The sequence below is a fragment of the Kwoniella mangroviensis genome, assembly GCF_000507465.2.
Source record: "Kwoniella mangroviensis CBS 8507 chromosome 1 map unlocalized Ctg01, whole genome shotgun sequence".
NCBI lineage: Eukaryota > Fungi > Basidiomycota > Tremellomycetes > Tremellales > Cryptococcaceae > Kwoniella > Kwoniella mangrovensis.
This window is the reverse complement of record NW_027062533.1, coordinates 957,191-977,738: the sequence shown is the minus strand read 5'-3', so window position 1 is coordinate 977,738 and position 20,548 is coordinate 957,191. Positions and strand designations below refer to the sequence as shown.

The window sequence follows — 20,548 nt, the reverse complement described above, 5'->3', positions numbered from 1 at the left end:
ACCCCCATGACGTGGATTTGTGTCTCTTAATAACTTTTTCCAATGAAACGCTGTATGGTGGTGGCAAGGGTACGGGTAGACGGTTCTCTTTTAGACAAAAGAGCATCAACCTGCATCTCGTTGATCACTTTGACCAAAACTTGTATCGATAGACTTGTCATAGATACTCATCAAAAAGTCTCCTGTAGCTATCCCGATACAAGTACCGAGGCATCACACATTCCGACATGTCAGGCCCACCCCCTCCTAACGGTTTCAACCCCGGTGCGTTCGAGTTCAGACCCGGTCAAGGTGCACCCTTTGTTCCTCGAGCTCAGCAACAGCCAGGTCAAGGCCAAGGTCAACAGGGCTATCCAGGACAAGGGCAAGGGCAAGGATATGGTGGGTATAATCAATATGGTGGACACCAAGGTGGTTATGGAGGATATCCTCAACAAGGTGCTGGCGGTTATGGTGGTTATCCTCAATACGGTGGTGGATACCCTCAACAACAACAACAACCTCAATCACAAGCTTATATACCTCCTAACGCCAGAGGTAATTTCCAACCTCAAGCCGTAAGGAACGTCCAGGGAATCCAACCTCCAAACTTACCTCCTACATCCTCTTCGCCCAAACCCGACTCTACGCCTGCTGGTAAACCCGTATCACTATCTATCGGTGGTGGTGCACCCAAAGCTGCACCTTCATTATCCATCGGCGGAGGGGCACCCAAAGCAGCTCCATCTCTATCTATTGGCGGTGGTGCACCTAAAGCCGCTCCATCTTTGTCGATTGGTGGTCAGCCCAAAGCCGCTCCGTCGTTATCTATCGGTGGTGCTCCCAAAGCTGCCCCTTCGTTATCTATCGGTGGTGCCCCTAAAGCTGCTCCATCATTATCTATCGGCGGAGGCAAGAAACTTGAAGAGAAGAAAGAGGAAGAGAAGAAATCCGAACCTGTCGAAGATTCTACTCCCGCTCCAGCAGCTACTACCGATGCTCAAGTGAAAGTCGTCGCTTCCACCACTGACGCACCTACCCCCGCAGCTTCATCTACACCTGCTCCCACTTCTGTCGCTGCGTCCGGCACGTCCACACCATCCGGTACGAACTACACCAAGGTCTCAGCTAAGAACGACGCGGATGCGATCCTGAAGGAACAAGCTGCGGCAGGTGCAGAAGCGCTCAAGGACTTGTATGGAGATGATGTAAAAGATACCAATTCGAAATCTCACTTGAACATTATTTTCACTGGACATGTAGATGCCGGTAAATCCACTATGGGAGGTCAATTGTTGTTCCTTACTGGAGCGGTAGATAAGAGGACAATGGAAAAATATGAACAAGAAGCTAAAGCTGCTGGAAGAGAGACATGGTATCTGTCTTGGGCGTTAGATTCGAATAAAGAAGAAAGAGCTCAAGGAAAGACTATTGAAGTGGGAAGATCATACTTTGAATCTGAAAAGAGGAGATACACGATCTTGGATGCCCCGGGACATAAGACTTATGTACCAAGTATGATTTCAGGTGCTGCTCAGGCTGATGTAGCTATCTTGGTGAGTTTGCTTGAACACGATAAACCACAGTGATGCTAACTCATGGATCCGTTAGGTCCTCTCCGCAAGAAAAGGTGAATTCGAAACTGGTTTTGAGCGAGAAGGTCAAACGAGAGAGCATGCGATGTTGATCAAGAATAACGGTGTGAACAAGTTGATTGTGGCTGTCAATAAGATGGATGACCCTACTGTGCAATGGGACAAGGAGCGGTGAGTACTTCGCCCATTATACTTACAATTATCCGTAGAATCATATTCCAATGATTTGTAATTGTATTTATAATTGTAATCGTTCATTGACCTGATTGACTTTTCCTTAGATACGACGACATCTGCAAGAAGATCACGCCTTTCCTCAAATCCGTCGGGTTCAACCCTAAGACCGATCTTACCTTCATCCCCGTATCAGGTCAAATAGCTCAGAACATCAAGGATAGGATAGATAAGAAGATTGCACCTTGGTATGAGTGAGTGGCCGTGCTTGGGTGTCTGTTGAACTTGAGTGTGGCGGTTTTGCCATTATCAACAACCTCTGTCATCTTGGCCTCCTCTCTTCTACGATGGTACAACATACATCTCTCTACATAACCGAGGTATCAGACGTCCAGAATGATAAATATACCATCTCAAAGAGAGCATAGAGCCATGGATCCATGCAACACATGCCCGGGTGATGGGAAGAAGAACGCTCAAAAAGCTGACTCCCATGTTACTCCTTCAGGGGTCCTTCGCTTCTCGAACACCTGGACACGATGGAGGTCGTGGAGAGAGACATAGATGCGGGTTATGTCATGCCAGTACAAGAGAAATATGCCGAGCTCGGTGAGTTTCTTAAAACAACATTCAGCGGCTTCTCTGCTAAATCTTTGCATAGGTACCATGGTCATGGGTAAGATCGAAGCCGGTCGGGTGAAGAAAGGACATAAGTTACTCATGATGCCTAATAAGGTAAGTCTACTTTACTTATTACCTTGTACAAACATGTCGACGTTGACAGTATCGGGTATGGAGGCGTTGACGAATAAATGAACGTGGCGATCATGCTTACGGATGCTACGGATGCTGATACATCTTCTTATCCTTCTATAGACACCGGTCGAAGTCAGCGCCGTGTATGCCGAGGCTGGGGATGAATTGGAACAAGGATTTGCGGGGGAATCAATTCGTTTGCGCTTGTCCGGTATATCCGATAAGGATATCACCCCAGGATTCGTTTTATGCTCCCCGCAACAGCCGGTCAAAACTGTTACTGCTTTCAGAGCTGATCTTAGTATATTGGAAACAAAGAACATCATCTGTGGAGGTTATAATTGTGTATTACATGTACATACCTTGGCTGAAGAAGTCACCTTGACCGTAAGTCAGTTGAGCTGGTGTGCAATGACAACCGCTCATTGCATTCGGTACCTGTGCAGGCTCTGCTCAATTACTACGACCGAAAGACAAGGCGCAAGAGTAAGAAGCCACCTCAATTCGCTAAACAAGGAATGCTCGTTTCGGTTTTGATCGAGACTACAGCACCTATTTGTATTGATACATACAAGGAATCGAAAATCTTGGGAAGATTCTCACTACGTGATGAAGGTGAGTGAACGAACGACCCTCAGGTTTTACCTGCCCGTCTCATTTTGACATTTCTGATATTGTATCAAATAGGAAAAACCGTTGCCATCGGAAAGGTGACCAAGCTTATTGAAAAAGCGGAAGATTTACCTAACGTCGCTGGTCTTACACTTGCTGGTAACGCTACCGCTTAAGTTATTCGATGTCATCATCAGCACCACCACTCAATGCCGAAAGGCCGGAAGATGCAATGCGAAGGTAATTAGAAGATACATCATGCATAGTGGAGGGAAGTAGTGTATATATTGGAGGATCTCTGTGTTTAGAATAGAACATGAGGATGCAACATAGTGCATGTAGGAGGTAGTAAACGTGAGCAAGCGGGTCGTGCAAAAAGGCATGAGAGGAGTGAGGGAGATGGAAAGAGAGAGGGGAGCGAGGACTGGCGTGGAATTTGGTATGGAAAGAAGAAGGGGTGTGGGCGGATACATGGCGGTTCGGAGAAGGACAGCGGTCGACGGGTGAGAGAGGGGAAGGAGGGGACCAGGAAGAGGGAGAACAAGATGGGAGGGAAGAATAAGATGGGTCTTGGGAGAGGCCAAAGAGTGGTTGACGACAAGGAGGCGAAACTTGTCGTGTACTAGGCTTGATATCGCTCACCAACAACCCGACTAACCCCTACAAAGACTGATGATCAATACTGACGCTAATTCAGCTTGCACGAATGCGTGCACATATATATGCACTAAGGGATTCTGACTCTGACTGATCATAAGTCAACCTTATCCTGTTTTCAATCTCGGGTGATCCAGCCAAGCCTCGCTTCAACTACACACATATGCATCATCGGTCCAAATTACAATCCTTCACCAACCCATACCAGCCATTCCTCGTTGTTCAATCACATACCTTAGGTTCTAACCCATATTCCCTGGCTCAATCAAGATACATATAAACGCTCGTCTCTCCTGTGTTTCTCCCAGTTTCCCTTCCTCACCTCACATCTCTTCTCCTCCTAAACCCACAAAAAAGACTGGACTCCTGGTGATCCATCTACTGTTCAATCCAACGCTCGACGCTCATTCAAACATTCCTCCTGCCCCTACGCCTCTACACAGTAAACGCTAACATACAAAAGAATACGACATATATCTCCAACGAACGATCAGCAATATCAAAAAATCAAGACCGACTCCTTAATTGGTGTAGTAAAGTATAATATTTGTCTAAAACTCTTTTTCGGCAGGCCGAATAGAACAAAGCGAGCAGAGCTTGCTTCGATCCCTTAACAGTAGATTCATATTTCAACAAAATCCAGGTTGTCCAGTCACACCCTTCTCCTTATCCCTTTTATTTATAAATAACCTAAAAAGAAGGTCAAAATGGTTCAAATCAAATCATCCGTCTTAGTTGCCGCAGCTGCCATCTCAGCGGCATCTGCCTTGCCCACTTCGTCATCCCAGTCTCACAATCTGGTAGATTTGGTTGTTGGTGGGAATGGCGGTAGTCCCACCAAATCAATCTCGACTAACGATTTTGGGGAATACCAATAACAATGATGATGACGGTGTTAAAGATGCGGTGATCGATCTGAATGTCAATCTGGGTAGAGCTCAAGTAAGTGTGCTTCTCACCATCTCCACGCGTCATATGCTGATATTTGGTCCATGAATTAGCCTCTACTCGAAGCTAGAAAACAAAGAAAGGGGGAAGAAGAGGACGGAGGATTGAGACGTTCAGTTAAGGATATGGTCAAGAACGTAGAGGACAAAGCTAAAACTAAAACCGGTGGAAGTGGAGCAGGAGGGATGATGTGGAAAGGGAAACCATCTAAAAGAGGTCCATGGAGGAATGGTGGCGATGTGAGTCTACCCTCGCTCCTTTGTATATACAGACGTGGCTGATAGGGTCGTGATAAGTTGATCGATTTGAATATCGGTCATGGCGCTGTCGATGTTGATGGAAATCACGACGGACATGTGAGTGTACATCACCCTGGTCAGTAATCGGCGATGGTGATAGCTGACTTGCAACGATGGAATAGCTGGTCAATGGTAACTTACTCGATCTGGCGGTCCGATCACCCCGACACGACGAACACCTTATCCTCACAGGGGATAATCACGACTACTATCGGAACTCGGGCCATCGAGGACATCGTCACGGGAACGTACATGATCATACCCACCTTCATGCCAGACACTCAGGTCATGGACGACACAGACATTCAGTAGTGGAAGTTATTGGTGATGGATATGGAAGACATCGAGGTGGCTACGAGTTCATCGATACTGGAAGACACGGGTATAGACATGGAGATGTGGATGTTCATGAACATACCCATATACATGATAGGTCCCATCATGATGATGTGATGGTGGTTGATGGTGGAAGACACAGACATGATGATGGGGTTGTAGTCGTTGATGGTGGAAGACATAGACATGGTGATGATGTGAGTCGAAACTCGATTGATTGAACGTGGCTCACGGCTAAGCTGATTGGTACATCGTATAGGTAAACGTGGTAAATAAAGGACATCGACACGGTGATACTACTATAGTAAACAATGATGGACGACATCACCACGGCGATACCACCGTAGTGAACAACGGAGGTCATCATCGAGGTGATACGACCGTAGTGAACAATCACAAGCGATCACCCAAACTTGGCATTTCATCTAAACTCGCTGGTCTCGGTCGAGCGTTCCTCAAGCGATCTCACTCGGACGACAGGGATAGGCACTGGAGACATGGTGGTATTGATACTACTATTGTGAATAATGGCAGACACGGTGATACCACTTTGATCAATAATGGGCGACATGGAGATACCACCTTCATTGATAATGGTCGACATGGGGCTGCCACTTTGATCAACGGTGGACGACACGGTGAAACGCTTGTGGTGGATAACGCTAGACATCACGGACATGGCGGAGACACTACCATCGTCAATAACGACAGACACCACGATACGACTGTAGTCAACAACGGACGACACGGGGATACCACCGTGGTCAACAATGGGGCACATAGGCACCACGGAGATACGACAGTGGTCAACAACCATAAAAGGGGACACCATCATTCCGATCGGATCATCGTCGTAGGCGATCAAAGGAGATATAGAGATGCCGATTTCTATTATAGGAATTCGTGGGATAGCGGATTAAGTTATGGTAAACCGATCTTTTTCTCTGATGGAGGAAGTTTCAACAGAGTTAGAATGATCGATAATTACCCATACAGAGATGGATCAGGTGGAGTTGATGTTATTCCAGCAGATGCGATTCCCTTGAGAGGTGGGAGGTATAACGATTATCCTTATGGATATGGATATCATTATGGAAGGTATGGAAAGAGATCTGAACAAGAGGAGGCTTCTGCTCAAGTTGACAAAAGACATCATCGTGATGATCATGACGATGTCACTTTCATCAATAATGGTCATCACAGACACAACGATCAAGATGTCACCGTTGTCAACAACCACAAAGGACACCATCACGAAGACAAAGAGTGCAGACACGGCCGATGTGATGGTGATGATGTGACGATTGTTAATAACCATAAGAGACAGATGATGCAGGATAACGGTATGGGTGGTGCACCGGGTTATATTGACGTTACAGTGAGCAAATTTCACTTCCTCCTGCCAACATTGCCTATTGATTGGGGTACCCTGTAGAGCCCCGTCTTCAACTCTACCACCGCGACTCGGATCGCTTCGCTTGTTCTATCCACATCTAACGGTACAGATGCCAACTCGAGCTTCGTTCTGAACGCGTCGAGCAACATCCGTACACAGGTCTATCTCGTACCGCTCAATCAAGGAAACTCGACCGTGGCTTCCGCAGCAGCAGGTACCGGCTCAAACTCCACTTCCCCCATCTCAGTCAATCTCAAAGTACCCATCTTCGTAGCTTCCACCGCGACTGTCGAACCTTACTGTGCGACATTCGATCCCTCGCCTGAAAACCCAGCTCCATTGACTGTCACACCCTGTACCAACGACATTGTGTCTTCACACGAGAGTCAGAAGTTCCTGTATAATCCCGATACAGGTGTGATTCACCCTGATTGGCAACCTTCCGCCGATGCTCAGCAATTGCTTCAAGCTGTTCCAGATAGTGTCGATGATACTTCCGACCCAGCTCAAGCTCAGGCTCAGGATGTAGACGATATGTCAGTTATGGAGGCCCAGGCCGATCCCGAAATCGACCCTACCGACTCTGCATCAGCGACTTTAGCTAGACGAGCTACTTCCACTCCCCCTGCCTCAGGGACAGTCAACTCACCACCACCGTTAATCACCTCTGGTCCACAAATTTCAACCGATTCCACGGCTTTACCCCAGTCCAACCCGGCTTCAAATGTAACCTTGATTTTCACTCCTGTCAACCCAGCTATCGTCAATTCAGCTTCAGTAAACTTCGATCCGGCTTCCTCATCCGCTCCTGCTCCTGAGGACGAATCGACCAATGCAAATGGTATGGATTCCCAACAGGCTACTATGACCAAGAGGGGATTTCACGCTGTTAACCCTGTAAACCTCGATATCAACTCTGGGAGTTTCGACGCGGCCGATTCGAATGGTCCCGTCCAATCGCAATCGCAACCTGGGTCCAGTGATGTCAATGGCAACAGCAATAGCAACGATAATGGTATGAGTGACAATGAAGCTATGACCTCTCAAGCTATCCCTACTTCCTCTTCCTCCTCAATGCCTGTCGACTCTGTTCCTGCCGGCCCAAAGGGTTTCCACGCTGATGCCAAAGCCAACTTGAACCTCGGTGATTCCTTACTCCAGAAGGTGAGTCTTTCTACGATCTGAAGAGGACTCGATGATCTTACGACTTGATGATATGAAATCAGCCAATGATCGCCCCTGAATCTCTCACTGCTCCTTATGAGTAAGTATCTCCTCCCACCTCTGATATTATACGCTCAAGCTGATTATCGTAGACTTCAATAAGGTGGAGATGGACCAAAGCGGATACAGTCGATGAGAGTGCTTTTTCAAAGGCTACTACGGTTGTTTAAGCGAGAGATGGCAGAAATGGACAATTCTTGTATATAAAGTTGTATCTCACAGAGCAAGCTCATGATCGGTAGATTTCGCAAGGAGATCTCTGATCGTGTCGCTGGTGAGTATGTGTGTGTATGCATGCATGTGATGGTATGTCAAGTTACAGTGACAAGTAAGTGTCATCGGCCGATGTTGCAGGTGGATGAGTCCGGTCAAAGTGACTTCCGGTGGTGCCCGAGCCGCACACGTCCAACATAAGACTAACATCTCTTCATCGCATCTCTCATATCATATCTTACCATCCCACTCCACACCATACATCTCTGATCAACAGACGGGCCATGTCCCCTGCACAGGCGCTCGCCGATTCGATTTCAGCTCTTCATCCGAATACCGATCAATCACACCCGACCTCATCCTACACTGCGACACCCGCCATGATCGCTTCGTCATCCAAAACGAGGGAACAAGATCCCTCGCATTCAAGCTACGAGATACCATACGACCAAGCATCGTCCATTAGCTCTTCAAGCTTCTTATCTCCTATCACTCCCCAGGTGCAATCACCGCTACTCAGGGCGCCATCAGAGGTGTGTTGCGTTCTGTCCTTCCTTCCAGGGTGTCTCAATCTCCTTGAGGGGTTGTGCTAACATACATGAGCTCCTTCTAGATCATACAGAAAGTCCTCTCAACATCAGGTGGAGAAGAAGTACATGCAATCGCTTCAGCCGCTAAAGTATGTAAGGAGCTGAGGTCGATGATATATGAGGTGAGTATCATGTCCTGTTCATCGACTAATTGCTAGCGAGATGCTGAATCTATGTTGTAACCACAGAACCCAGATCAAGCACTATGGCGCCAGGTCCTTGTGCAGCATTACGATGATCCCCGTACAGCAGCAGCGTTCCCTGTACCCAGATCATCGTCAAGTATAAATTGGAAGAAGAACGTGCAGCATAGGGAGCGGGTCAGGAGGATATTCAGTGATTGGGCAGAAGACAAGCTGAATCAGGTGGTATGTGTGATGCTTCAATACAGCCGCTCATATCATGTAAGGGATCAAGGCTAATTGTCTAAATGCAGAAACAGCATATTGACCTAATTATACCAACCCTACTGAACATGTACCTCGACATATCCCCAACAACCCCATCCTCTGATCCAAGTACAGCGGATGATTCCCCCAATTCCACTCTTCTATCCACCTGGCTCCGCTCCTCGTTATTCAAACACATTTACGAATCGCAATACTTCACCGAACCCGAGCCCACCACCTCCTATCAACTCCGATCATCGCCCAAACGAATCAAGAGGAAAACCGTCGAATCGGTGATATCCCAACTACATTGCTTGATACCGCCAGCGTACGACGATGACACAAGGGAAGACAGAGAATGGAGGGGTTTCATGAGGCGGACTGTCTACAATGCGAAGAATTTCGAAGAGGAAAATGATTATGGGCCTTTCACGCCGGATGGGAAGGTGAATTGGGAACTGATCGATGCGATAAGCTCGGTTATGAGTGAGTTGATCCTTCCCTAAATTATCAGAGGACAGGCAAGAAGTGTAGTTCTGACACGTTGTAACAGTGTGCAACGCCCAAGAGCTGATCAAGGGCGATCCTACCGCGTGGCTACCTGCTGTACAACCCCTATCGTACGGCGTAGAACCAGTAAGAGGATGGGGATACACTGATCTGAAAAGACCGGATAGTCTTGCCGATGGGCAGGTCTGGGATTGGGCAGGAATAGAAGGGACATGGTGTGGATGCTATGCATTCATGGAGTGAGTCCAGCCATCTTAGTGTAAAAACCGCAACAGATCTTCTGGCTAATCCTACACTGCAGTTACGTTGATTGGGTAGCGCTGAACTACCCTCAATCAGCATTCCTTCATCGCCTCAGCTCCGAGATCGACCTTTCGCTGTATCACGAAGCGTTAGGTGATTTAATGCAGTTGGACCTGAAAATCTGCAATGACCCCTACAGCAGTAATCCTAGAGAAAACAGGTGTGAATATCACGAGTTCACTACCGACAGATTCCCTCAGCCTTTACCTTCCATGGAAACTGATTTACCAACATCAAGCCTTCTTCCTCCGCTCTATTTCCATGGCTCATCCGTGCCCTACGCAGGTGGAGAAGCTCCCCCCTTACCTCAAAATGCAATCAGAGGTGTGGTGACACTGACGGCGGACGATCCACCTCAGGTCAGATGGACCATGATCATAAGGTATAGAAACGAGGATAGATGGAGGCTAGAGTGTGTACAAGTGGGAGGAAGAGGTTCGAAGAGGGGCTTTTTTGGGGTAAGTACGACAACACGGTATTACTTTGTTTCCATCAAAGACTGATCATTCAATTGGTTTGCAGATCTGGTCAGACGCCTCGAGGGGTGAACAATCACCTTGTGGACCGGCTTGGTACTGGAAGGTCTAGTTGTCATTGGTGATTTCTGCATTTACAATCGTGTACGTTACGTTCTGGTAGGGAAATCTCTGTTTCCAGAATCGTCATGTTATATAATGTATAGTTACTGGTCATCATTCTCTGCGTGTTTGTATATTATTCTGTACATTGATATATGTATAGCGTACAACTTTGACAACTTTGCAAGTACAGCACTCTTCATCGCACAAGCTATACACCGATAGAGGTTAACCATCTTCGAGCCCCATCTGCACTTCCACCGCGACTTCCACCTCTTCCTCCTGGAACAACTAGGACGGACGGTATGAGCGGGTTGGACGATGCTGCGGAAGCTTTTCGATTGCGAGAGGCTGCTTGGACTGTGCGTGGGTGCATAATCAGCTTTAGACGCAGATCAGAGAAGAGAAGGGTATAGATAACCCGATGGGGGCTGACGAAGAATTGGGAAGTTTACACACCACATGCTGATATCTCGTTGATATTCGTTTCTAGCACCAATCCACCTTGTATAATTTCTGATAGGACGTGATGCACCTATCCGAGCGATAAAATATCCAGTCAATATTCATTCACACCGATGTATAAAGCGGAATAATCATAGGTAAGAAGTTTTTGCTCAAGGTCTAACTCACCTCATCGAAATGGAAGATCAAATCCAATTCACAGACATTCTCAAAAGACCTGTCTAACGATTCCACGAAAACCTGAATCAAATCTAATATACCCAATTCAGACTCCGCACCATCCACCACGAACCTATGATCCACCTTGGTGTATCAGTCTGTACCCTTTACCTCCTCCCTCTCGATGTGAATGATAAGTGAAAGGCCCCTCGACTACTCACACGAAATACAACGTCGCATAATGTCTGTAAATCACCCTCGTATCATCACCTTCTTTCCTCTTTCCCTTCTCGACGATGGTACTGCCAGGTGTGGGAAACACTAGGTCCGGAGCATCCAGGAAATTGCACACTCCAGCAGGACGGTCAGATATCAGGCTGAATATCTGGGAGATCAACGATTGTTGGACCAGTGGAGGTAAGGGGGTGAAGAATTTGGATAAACGCGGTTTACCGTGAGTATTGAATATCAGTACGGCGTGGATCATCGTAGTGGGGGCGAAGCAGGGAGGGGAGTGGACGACTAGCGCGATGGAGCAGTCGAATGTCGAATCCAGATCTGAATGTAGTAGTGGTATTGAGTGATTTTTAGGTGTTGGTGAACCAAAGACTCAAACGTCATTATATATCGTACGGCAGGTCGTCGTTTTCAGAGTGGGACAAGTCAATTCTCCTACAGGGAGGAGAAACAAAAAGAAATCTCTCCGTCAGAGAATCGAACTCTGATCTACCGCGATTGTGCGCCAATGATCACTCATGACAAGCGGTCATACTAGCCGTTATACGAACGGAGATTAACGGTTTGGCCGAGCGCTAGGCAAATATATGATCTGTATATGGCAGTGCCAAACCGATCCTCACATCGGTTGCGTCTTTAGCTACATGGTCATGTCCTCACTCGTTTCTTAACGTTGTTTTGTGATTTCACCTCACGGCAGTATTATTGTCTGAGTGTTGATTGCTTCGATATGAACTCGTGTCTTCCTGTCAAAGACTATGATCATCTCCCTTTATTATTCCTCCGTGAGCATTTCCTCCGGCAGACGATCGACTCACACCTGTATTGTAGCCACAAAAAATTCACATAACTTATCAAGACAGTATATCCCGGACTTGTACTGCAGGCCCAGAGGCGAACTCAGGTAGTATCGATAGTCCGACCTCTAGGACATAATCAATTATCCACTCGGAAAGTGAAGAAATGATGTCATTGACCGGTCGTCTAGTTTCAGATTTCGCCTGTGGGTCTATAGCACAAGTTCAGAGTGTACTGTAATGGCAGGTTACGCGTTACCTTTGGCCAAAGGGAATCGGACCGTCTCCCTTGCTGAAGTAATCAATACGTAAAATCTGATTGGAAGCAATACAGACTGCTCAAGGGAGACGTATCTGCTATTTGATTTGTATATAGTGCTAAGTCATATGGCTTCATTGAAGAATATTATGCAGCAGCATGAGAGTCGTCATCCCTTTGCATGTCCATGAAGATCTCGTTCATACATCTATCCTCGAATTTCATCACTATCACACCTTCATCAGCTTTCATCTCTTTTCATGAGCATGACAAGATTTTGCACTCACGTGTAAGATTTCTCTGGCATCCTGATTCCATCATTGATATTAGCACCCATCAATCTTCCTCCATCTACGGTCAGCAGCGCATGGTTCATATAACCCCCAGCGGGACTGGAGAGCAGCAAGACAGGTCCGACCATCTCTTCCGGTCGACCAGGTCTGCCGGCCTTACATCCTAGAGCTGCCTTTTCAGCATGGTGATTGATGTTGTAGCTGTGTTTACCAACTGTGACACCTGTCATCTTAGAAGGGAAGATACCGGGACAGATGGTGTTGACTCGGGTTTTCATTTTTCATACTGCGAGGCTTCAAGATCAGCAAGCTCGTTTCAATCAAAGCTAGGCATGGGACTCACGGATGGAGTCGACCTTCCAGGAATGATCTACTTCCTGAGTGCGTGGTGCAAGAAGAAGCGACTGGGCAAGCGACTCTCCGTTTTGTGTCATGACTGGTCGGCAATGCCTTCGGAGGCTTCGTCGCCGCTGCCTGTCTCGCCCTTGATGCACAATTTCCGGTTGGAGATGGTTCTTCGTTGGTACATTTCCCCCTTTCTCCTCAGCGGCAGGATGAAGCTGTTATATAAGATGGATCGCAGCGAAGGAGTGGTGACAATCGGATGCGGAATGATCGGAGCGTGCTTCATGCCTGAGTTCCCTCACAATGCGAGACTGCTCAAACCTATCGAAAGGGAGTATGCCGGCTGGCGGTTGGAGATGGAAGCTGGTGCAGGTGAGGCCAACGAGGATACTTCCACTTTGGGCGGGTTCAAGCTCGTTTTGCTCTATCCGAAAGTATGGACCATGGTGTGGTGTATGGGTATGGGTCAAGCTATCGGTTCGATCCTCAGCTCCTTCCCGTAAGTGCTGCGCTTCATTCCATCGTTGTGTTAACTCTCCGAGCTGACCAACGATTGTGGCCCCTCTCATAGTGTCATCGTCAACACACTCGATTTCAACAAGACCGGAACTTTGCTCCTGACTGCTCCACCCTACTTGCTCGCTGCCATCGTATTTTACACTATCTCGTACATTAGTGATGTGAGTGGAACACTCGTCTTGTTAAAGCTAGGCTTCATTGCTGACCCCTTTCGCAGCGTCGAAACATGATGTATCTTATCATCATGAGCTGTCTCGGTGTTGCGATCATCGCATATGTCTTGGCCACCGCCACATTGAAGATTCCAGCCCGGTGAGTGGTAACGATATTACGTCGTTCGCCTGCAATGGAGACTAATCTTCTATGAGTAGTTATGTCGCTATGGTGTTAATGCCGAGCGTGTGCTGCGAGTCTACGATCTGTCTGATCGACAGCAAAATACATACAACAGCTGACTTGTCAATACCCAGCCGGACCGCAAATCATGTTATACAAAACGCTCAACGTCCACATGGCTCGACCAGCTGGAGTAGCCATGATGAATGCGATTGGCGGATTGAGTAACGTCTGGACTTCATATCTGTACTACGATGCTCCTCATTATCACGCTACATTCGGTTGTGGTGAGTGCCTATTTTAATTGACAGAGGGGTCCGAACGCTGACTTGAAGTTTGGTCCATCAGTGCTTGGCTGAACCATCTCTTTCATGAGTACCATCACGCTCTACAAGATGGACGTCCAAAGGATGAACAGACTCTTGGGCGGTACACCAGAACGACAGCGCCAAGCTATGAAGAGTGGTGTAACTCAACAGCAAGTCGATTTGGGATGGCGGTATATTGGTTATTAGGGAAGAGCGACCGCATGGCCTCTCTCTTATGTAGTCCAGCTATATGGGGGTAGTAGGATGATGATGATGTTATCAGTCGTAATTAGGCTGGGTCATTTGCAACGTAGTGATGTATATTTATGTGATGTTCTTGAGTAGGTTCGCCAATACAGTTTGCATCTTCCATTGGTGTGGTCAAAGACCGGATAATTCGGATCTTAGCGTGGTACTGGTGATGGTGCAATCGAGACGCGCCACGCCACGAGATCGACATGCACCGCGTGGTGTCTAACCTTGGCAAACGAGGAACAAGCTAAAAAAATTCTTTCCGTTCGCTAAACTGACTCTGGCTCCATCACTTAATTCTCACTCGTATGTGCATTAATCCTACAGTAATTCTCCAAGCGATGCCAAGCGATGTTGGGCTCCCTATATATATAGTAGGTTGGAAAAAGAATCGTTCGTTATAAATGATCATCGATGGCGTGCCCGAAAGAATAAAAAAAGTTGACAGGTCGTTCAAGAAACAACTTGTTCGAGATGTGATCTACATATTTATATCATACTTGACGATCAATTGAGTAGCAAGCGCATACGAAGATAACCCATACTAACCATCTGCAAGATGACTTCCATCACTGAAGAGCAAAATGGTATACACCAGAAGAAGCCTTGTGAGTCAGCTGACCTATTGAAAGTTCAAGGACGGTCTGCTAACTTCAATGTGGCCACATAGTCTACAGATCAGTACCATTCCAAATTGCTGTAGCGGCCGGAGTATCCTTCACTGCCCCGGGCATGTAAGTCTATACGTGCCCCACTCAAGTTCACTTCTTTTTCGTTCTCGACTAATTAGGGTTTTCTGGCAACAGGTGGGATGCCTTGGGGGGACTGGGAGCCGGAGGGGCAGCAGAACCATACGCTGTTTCAGCGGCCAATGCAATTCTGTATGCGTTGTTCGCAATCTTCTGTGTGCTCGCTGGAGCGATCAATAATAGAATCGGATTAAAATGGGGTTTGGCTTTAGGGTGAGTCCGCTTTTTCCTACCTGCTCTCATCGACAGACGGACATTTACTGATAATCCTCCTTTTTAACAGAGTGAGTTCCGCTGTTCCGGTTCCTTATATCCGAAAGATAACCACGTCAAACGAGATACCAGAAGAGAAGTAAGGCTAATACCCTGCATCGATAGGCAATTGGATACCCCCTTTACGGAGCAGGATTATACACCAACAACAAAACAGCCACTACTTGGTTTATGATCTTTGGAAGTGTCTGTTGTGGGATTAGTGCAGGTTTCTTCTGGGCAGCGTGAGTGGTCTCCCGCCTTCTCTTCTTTACCCCATACACCCATCGAGCTACAGAGTTTTACCTTCGTATAGCTAGTGTTCCGCAGTATCACGTGATATCTTTTTACCATGACCTGTGCTGATGCAATTTGTCCCAACAGCGAAGCCGCAATCATCATTGGATATCCAAGTCCCAAGGAAAGAGGGTTCTACTTGGCTTGTTGGCAGACTGCTAAAGCCTCTGGACCGATCATCGGAGGAGCTATCACTTTGGGATTGAATGCTAATAGGGAAACTGCCGGATCTGTCGGGTGAGTCGAAATGTCTTCCTTCGTTGTTTTGTGAGCGATATCGACTAATTTTTGTGAGAAACAGGAGTGCTACGTATATCGTTTTCATTGTTTTGATGTGCTTAGGCCTTCCCATCGCTCTTTTGTTGAGCCCAGCTCATAAAGGTCAGCTCTCCCTCAATCCTGTCCCCATAGCCTCCTCACAAAATCCAGCTGACTCGATTTCCTCTTTGTAGTCTGGCGAAAAGACGGTACACGAGTGGTAGTCCACAAACACGCAAGTTGGTGGGCCGAACTTCAAGCTGTCGGACGATTGGCGATCTCTCGAAGGATCGTTTTATTGGTACCGGCATTCTTCATTAGTTACTTCTATAACCCATTCGTTAGTACTTGGTTAACAAGTTATTTCGTGAGTAATTTCAACCCTTTCTCTTGGGACAACTACCAAAGTCATCAAGACTAACGAAACTTTGATAGACAGTGCGATCCCGAGCATTCTCATCTTTCTTCACTCCTTTCGCCGGTATCTTCTCTTCTTTCATCATCGGTACTTTCTTAGATAGACAATCCATCTTCATTAGAACTAGAGCCAAAGTCGCTTTTGTGAGTCATACATCTACTTATACAACCTACCCCACCAGCAACAGCTGAGCTAATACCTTGATGATGAATTTTAGGCTACGATCGTAACTATGCTAGTTGGAACTTGGGTCTGGGCAATAATCCTCCAAAAGAGATTCTACGACAACCCACCCGTATTTGACTGGTTCAAAGGTGGATTTGGATCTGCTTATGCTTTGGTATTCTTCTGGACGTTTACCGGTCAAGCATTCCAACAATATTGTTATTGGATAATTGGTCAATATACCAGTAAGCATTTTCATCCACTGTCTTATCAGATACCGACACCTACAGTCAAAATGACACAAAGGCTAATTGGCATTTGTGCTACTTGTCATCAGCCGACTTGACATCCCTCTCTCATCACACTGGTATCCTCCGAGGCCTCGAGGCATTAGGTCAAACAGTCGCATGGGCCATGCAATCCGAAGCTGGTGTAAACCATTTCGTCAGTATCGGTATCAACTTTGGTATCCTCCTCATTGCCATCGTCCCAACGTGGATCGTTGTCAGCGCTTTGGATCATACGCACGAAGAGGTAGTGACCGAGGAGATTGTTGGGTCCGATAAAGCTGATGAAGAAGGATCAGTGGGCCCTGAAGGGTTACAAGCTGCTGCTTTGGCGAAATAGATGCTGACAGATAGAATATAGATGGGAGTACATATGCATATAATTTCATAGATACTTTGATAGGCAGCCGTGTCATGTCGATTTCTTCATTATTCAAGATAAGACAGAGTGACTGTCACACATGCGCTACTCGAATCATATTGCATACGTGAATAGAATGTGTTCGATTTAAGTGGTCCCGAATTATCTCTCAGCCATGGTCCTCGAATGAACCAAGGATTGTAATGATGCGATCGACCGGACAACCACTTACTGTGTCGTGTGCGCATATCATGACGTAATCGTCCTGTTTGCCACCCATCTCCCAAAATCACACAGAGCCTTGTTTTCGACGCGAGATATCCTTTAATGTCGATGATATTTATCACTTGCAATCACATCTCTCTACCTTGCGATCACCCAGTCTATCAATCAACACTCGAGCATGTCTAACAAACCTTCCTACGCCGCTATAGTATCCAACAGTCCACCCAAGTCGGACCGCCAGGGACCCCAAGGTGGTGTCGAGGGTGCAGGTGCAAGAGCGGGACCAAGCGATGCTCCTCCTCCATGTGAGTGATCTCAACCATGCACCCATCATTTTCAACCCTTGATACACCTGTTACTTCCACATATATGCTTAACTTTGAGCAATGAGCTAACTACCATAATGGTCATCATCACTCAATCGCAGATACTGAACCAGGCCATCCTCATCCCAGTTCTTCCATCCCACACCAAACGATACTCCCCTCACCTCCAGCTCAACAGCAGAGATACATCCAGGATGTGGAATCTCATCAGTCATCCAGTGGATGGACACCTCCACCTTCTTATGCAGTAGCTAGATCGAGGGCGTTAAAAAGGTTTTGGATGGCGTTCTTCTGGGCCTGGTTGATCTGGATATTTGTAGGGTCAGTGATTGTGACATGCTGAGGAATTGCAGCTTCATCATCGTCCGACTTCTGCCTTATACTTCAGAGAAATCCTTCTCCATATTTAGCTTATCCATGCCAAACCGAAGCGTTGACTTTAACTGACCCCCTTGTCGATTTCATAGACTTCTCATTGGCGGTGGAGTCTCGGACATCTCGAACGACCGTTCAAGGGGCCATCACGGACATTGGGACAAACATGGCGATTGGCACGATGATAATGGCAAAGTCTACTTTGAGGACGTAGGTGTATCATCGTTGTTTGTCAAGGTGAAAGATAAGGCTATTGGGGTGTTATATGATTATTCGTAGTTGAGGGACTTTACCTCTTCCAACTAGTCATCTCCCCGACGATTATCCTCTTCATGTGTATTGCTACCCTCATGCCTCGTCTCGTATATCTAGTTTGATTAGCTTGCCCATGTAGATAACTGTAAAAGATAATGAATACATGTAAACTAAACTGAATGTCCCTAATCTACCAAGATAATGAAGCAAAGGCATAATACCTAAAAACCTATCGCTACAACTGCAAAACTCCCATTCTCGATCCTTCATTCCTGATGATCATGATTACCCTCGCCTTCCATCCTAAACAATCTCTTGACTCTCTCCCAGATCCTGTCCAGCATCAGACTGAACCTCACCGCCAGTTCCTTATACCCATCAACTCTCTTAAACTGGCCATCTTTGATCCATCTTATCCACCATCGCTGCTCCATTTTCTCTTCTTCTCTTTTCTTCCTTTGTTCCCTACGTCGTTTATGGATCTCATCAGAGTTCACTTCCAATATCTGAGTTTCCACATAAATCAACAATTTCTGAGTCAAGATTTGTAAACCGTTGTAGAATTGGATTAAAGTGTTGACTGCTCCAACGAGAACTAAGACAATCATCATTATCGTTCCGACCGACAATCTTCCTTCTCCTCCTCCTCCTCCACCACCCCCTGCGGCGGTTCTTCTTCTAGCGAAATTACCCAAGAACCCGAATCCTCTTAAACCATTCATAAGTTGAAGTGGTCCAAAGAGAGATAAACTCAATAACAAAGAAAGGAAAGACATTGATCCCAACGTCGCTAAGCCCAATAAGTACCTTACGGCAAGCTCGAATATCAGATTAGCTATTGGTGAGGGAATCTTGGTTGATAGGTTGTCTTTCTGAGTCAGGAAAGAATTTGAAAGATCGACGAAAGTTTGAATAGCTCCGATGAAAATATCCCATATCAATGCTCCTCCACCTCCTACGACGATCACTGGACCACCGTCGACAGCTGTGTAAGGATCGTCGAGCAGATCGAACATCGATTTAACGGTTGGACGGGAAGAGCGAGAGAGGAGTGTACGTGAGATCGTGGGTGAGTGATGGAGCATTAGATGCAGGATTTCGCCGAGGAGTAAGGTCAAGAGAGAGAAGGTTAGGATTGTAGATAGTAGGAGGATGGGTCGGGAGGTCGCGAGACCTGAGATGAGAGTCCCTAAGCAACAAATTGGGTTAGTGTATGTGAGAGCTGAATGGGAGTTTTGGGGGCGGACGGGCGGACGGTTGTGTGGATGAGATTACTCACTACGCAGTTGATATCGATAATGACATTGTGGACATTCTACACAATGACATATCAGTATCGCGAGGATGAACTCGACGAAGTGAGCTCGATGTACGTACCGAGATGTGCTTTCTACGAATTGGAGCATGATGTATCAATATGATGATCTGAGGGGTGAATGGTGCATATGAGAAAAACACTCACAGCATTCGTTCCAGTACCTCTCCAAGCATTCAAGCATTTCACTATCCAATTGTATTCCATATAATCAGCTCATCCGTTCGCCCTATGCTATCTGCATTTGACACAAGCAATACTGACCATGTACATACTGTGTCAACAGCATGTCAGCGTGATATGACGTTATCTTTGATATAAGTGGAACACTCACTCTCATACTACCAGTACACAGACAAGGTGATATCATTCTCCCCAGCATATCTTCTTCTTCAGGTCCTGAGAAGCATATCCTACATGTTTTATCGTTATCTCGTTCGTCGGTATCTCCTCGAAACGGTATGTGATCTTCCTGTTGGGAGTGGGTGTGATGTGTTGGATCGCTAGTATCCTTCGATGTTCCCCCGAGGAGTTCTCCTTCATCCGGCATTGTAGCGTACTTACAAGCTCTGGATTGTGTGCTAGTTGAGCGCTCTTCGAGTGGTGTAGAAGGTAATGAGTCTTCCACGTTTTGCTCATCTTCTAAATCCATATCCATATCTAGGTCCCAACCACCGTTGAGATCGATATTGATGAGTCGGGATGATCCAGATGGAGCGGTATGTAGATTCGACAT

General features: G+C 46.7%; 9 protein-coding genes across 9 annotated transcripts; 6 read left to right on the top strand and 3 right to left on the bottom strand.

Moving 5' to 3' along the window:
* Window positions 1-227: 227 nt before the first annotated feature.
* Window positions 228-3,292, top strand: I203_100360 (translation elongation factor Tu; the record flags this gene model as incomplete). The annotated part of the gene is made up of 8 exons (XM_019149039.1): window positions 228-1,535; window positions 1,591-1,745; window positions 1,856-2,002; window positions 2,257-2,357; window positions 2,410-2,483; window positions 2,625-2,891; window positions 2,951-3,119; window positions 3,192-3,292. The coding sequence occupies 8 exons, from the start codon at window positions 228-230 to the stop codon at window positions 3,290-3,292; spliced, it is 2,322 nt and encodes a 773-aa protein (XP_019001566.1).
* Window positions 3,293-4,480: 1,188 nt separating this feature from the next.
* I203_100359 (uncharacterized protein) lies at window positions 4,481-8,146 on the top strand (the record flags this gene model as incomplete). The annotated part of the gene is made up of 9 exons (XM_019149040.1): window positions 4,481-4,601; window positions 4,675-4,715; window positions 4,775-4,960; window positions 5,018-5,077; window positions 5,143-5,553; window positions 5,616-6,734; window positions 6,792-7,916; window positions 7,979-8,016; window positions 8,080-8,146. The coding sequence occupies 9 exons, from the start codon at window positions 4,481-4,483 to the stop codon at window positions 8,144-8,146; spliced, it is 3,168 nt and encodes a 1,055-aa protein (XP_019001567.1).
* Window positions 8,147-8,473: 327 nt separating this feature from the next.
* I203_100358 (uncharacterized protein) lies at window positions 8,474-10,569 on the top strand (the record flags this gene model as incomplete). The annotated part of the gene is made up of 7 exons (XM_019149041.1): window positions 8,474-8,722; window positions 8,803-8,901; window positions 8,968-9,147; window positions 9,216-9,654; window positions 9,722-9,917; window positions 9,980-10,439; window positions 10,504-10,569. 7 exons carry the CDS (start codon window positions 8,474-8,476, stop codon window positions 10,567-10,569), a joined length of 1,689 nt encoding a protein of 562 aa, XP_019001568.1.
* A 201-nt stretch (window positions 10,570-10,770) lies between these two features.
* On the bottom strand, window positions 10,771-11,670 carry I203_100357 (uncharacterized protein; the record flags this gene model as incomplete). The annotated part of the gene is made up of 4 exons (XM_019149042.1): window positions 10,771-10,919; window positions 11,019-11,094; window positions 11,193-11,316; window positions 11,405-11,670. The coding sequence occupies 4 exons, from the start codon at window positions 11,668-11,670 to the stop codon at window positions 10,771-10,773; spliced, it is 615 nt and encodes a 204-aa protein (XP_019001569.1).
* A 1,089-nt stretch (window positions 11,671-12,759) lies between these two features.
* Window positions 12,760-13,047, bottom strand: I203_100356 (uncharacterized protein; the record flags this gene model as incomplete). The annotated part of the gene is made up of 1 exon (XM_019149043.2): window positions 12,760-13,047. The coding sequence occupies one exon, from the start codon at window positions 13,045-13,047 to the stop codon at window positions 12,760-12,762; it is 288 nt and encodes a 95-aa protein (XP_019001570.2).
* A 333-nt stretch (window positions 13,048-13,380) lies between these two features.
* Window positions 13,381-14,328, top strand: I203_100355 (uncharacterized protein; the record flags this gene model as incomplete). Its single annotated transcript, XM_065516624.1, has 6 exons — window positions 13,381-13,613; window positions 13,686-13,794; window positions 13,851-13,945; window positions 14,005-14,039; window positions 14,104-14,256; window positions 14,318-14,328. 6 exons carry the CDS (start codon window positions 13,381-13,383, stop codon window positions 14,326-14,328), a joined length of 636 nt encoding a protein of 211 aa, XP_065373442.1.
* Window positions 14,329-15,088: 760 nt separating this feature from the next.
* Window positions 15,089-17,295, top strand: I203_100354 (uncharacterized protein; the record flags this gene model as incomplete). The annotated part of the gene is made up of 11 exons (XM_065516623.1): window positions 15,089-15,137; window positions 15,200-15,263; window positions 15,336-15,387; window positions 15,462-15,491; window positions 15,657-15,775; window positions 15,915-16,064; window positions 16,129-16,208; window positions 16,280-16,452; window positions 16,521-16,646; window positions 16,721-16,913; window positions 17,006-17,295. The coding sequence occupies 11 exons, from the start codon at window positions 15,089-15,091 to the stop codon at window positions 17,293-17,295; spliced, it is 1,326 nt and encodes a 441-aa protein (XP_065373441.1).
* Window positions 17,296-17,719: 424 nt separating this feature from the next.
* Window positions 17,720-18,521, top strand: I203_100353 (uncharacterized protein; the record flags this gene model as incomplete). The annotated part of the gene is made up of 3 exons (XM_019149046.1): window positions 17,720-17,846; window positions 17,969-18,188; window positions 18,335-18,521. 3 exons carry the CDS (start codon window positions 17,720-17,722, stop codon window positions 18,519-18,521), a joined length of 534 nt encoding a protein of 177 aa, XP_019001573.1.
* Window positions 18,522-18,763: 242 nt separating this feature from the next.
* On the bottom strand, window positions 18,764-20,548 carry I203_100352 (uncharacterized protein; the record flags this gene model as incomplete). Its single annotated transcript, XM_065516622.1, has 6 exons — window positions 18,764-19,686; window positions 19,777-19,812; window positions 19,875-19,887; window positions 19,960-20,000; window positions 20,077-20,086; window positions 20,147-20,548. 6 exons carry the CDS (start codon window positions 20,546-20,548, stop codon window positions 18,764-18,766), a joined length of 1,425 nt encoding a protein of 474 aa, XP_065373440.1.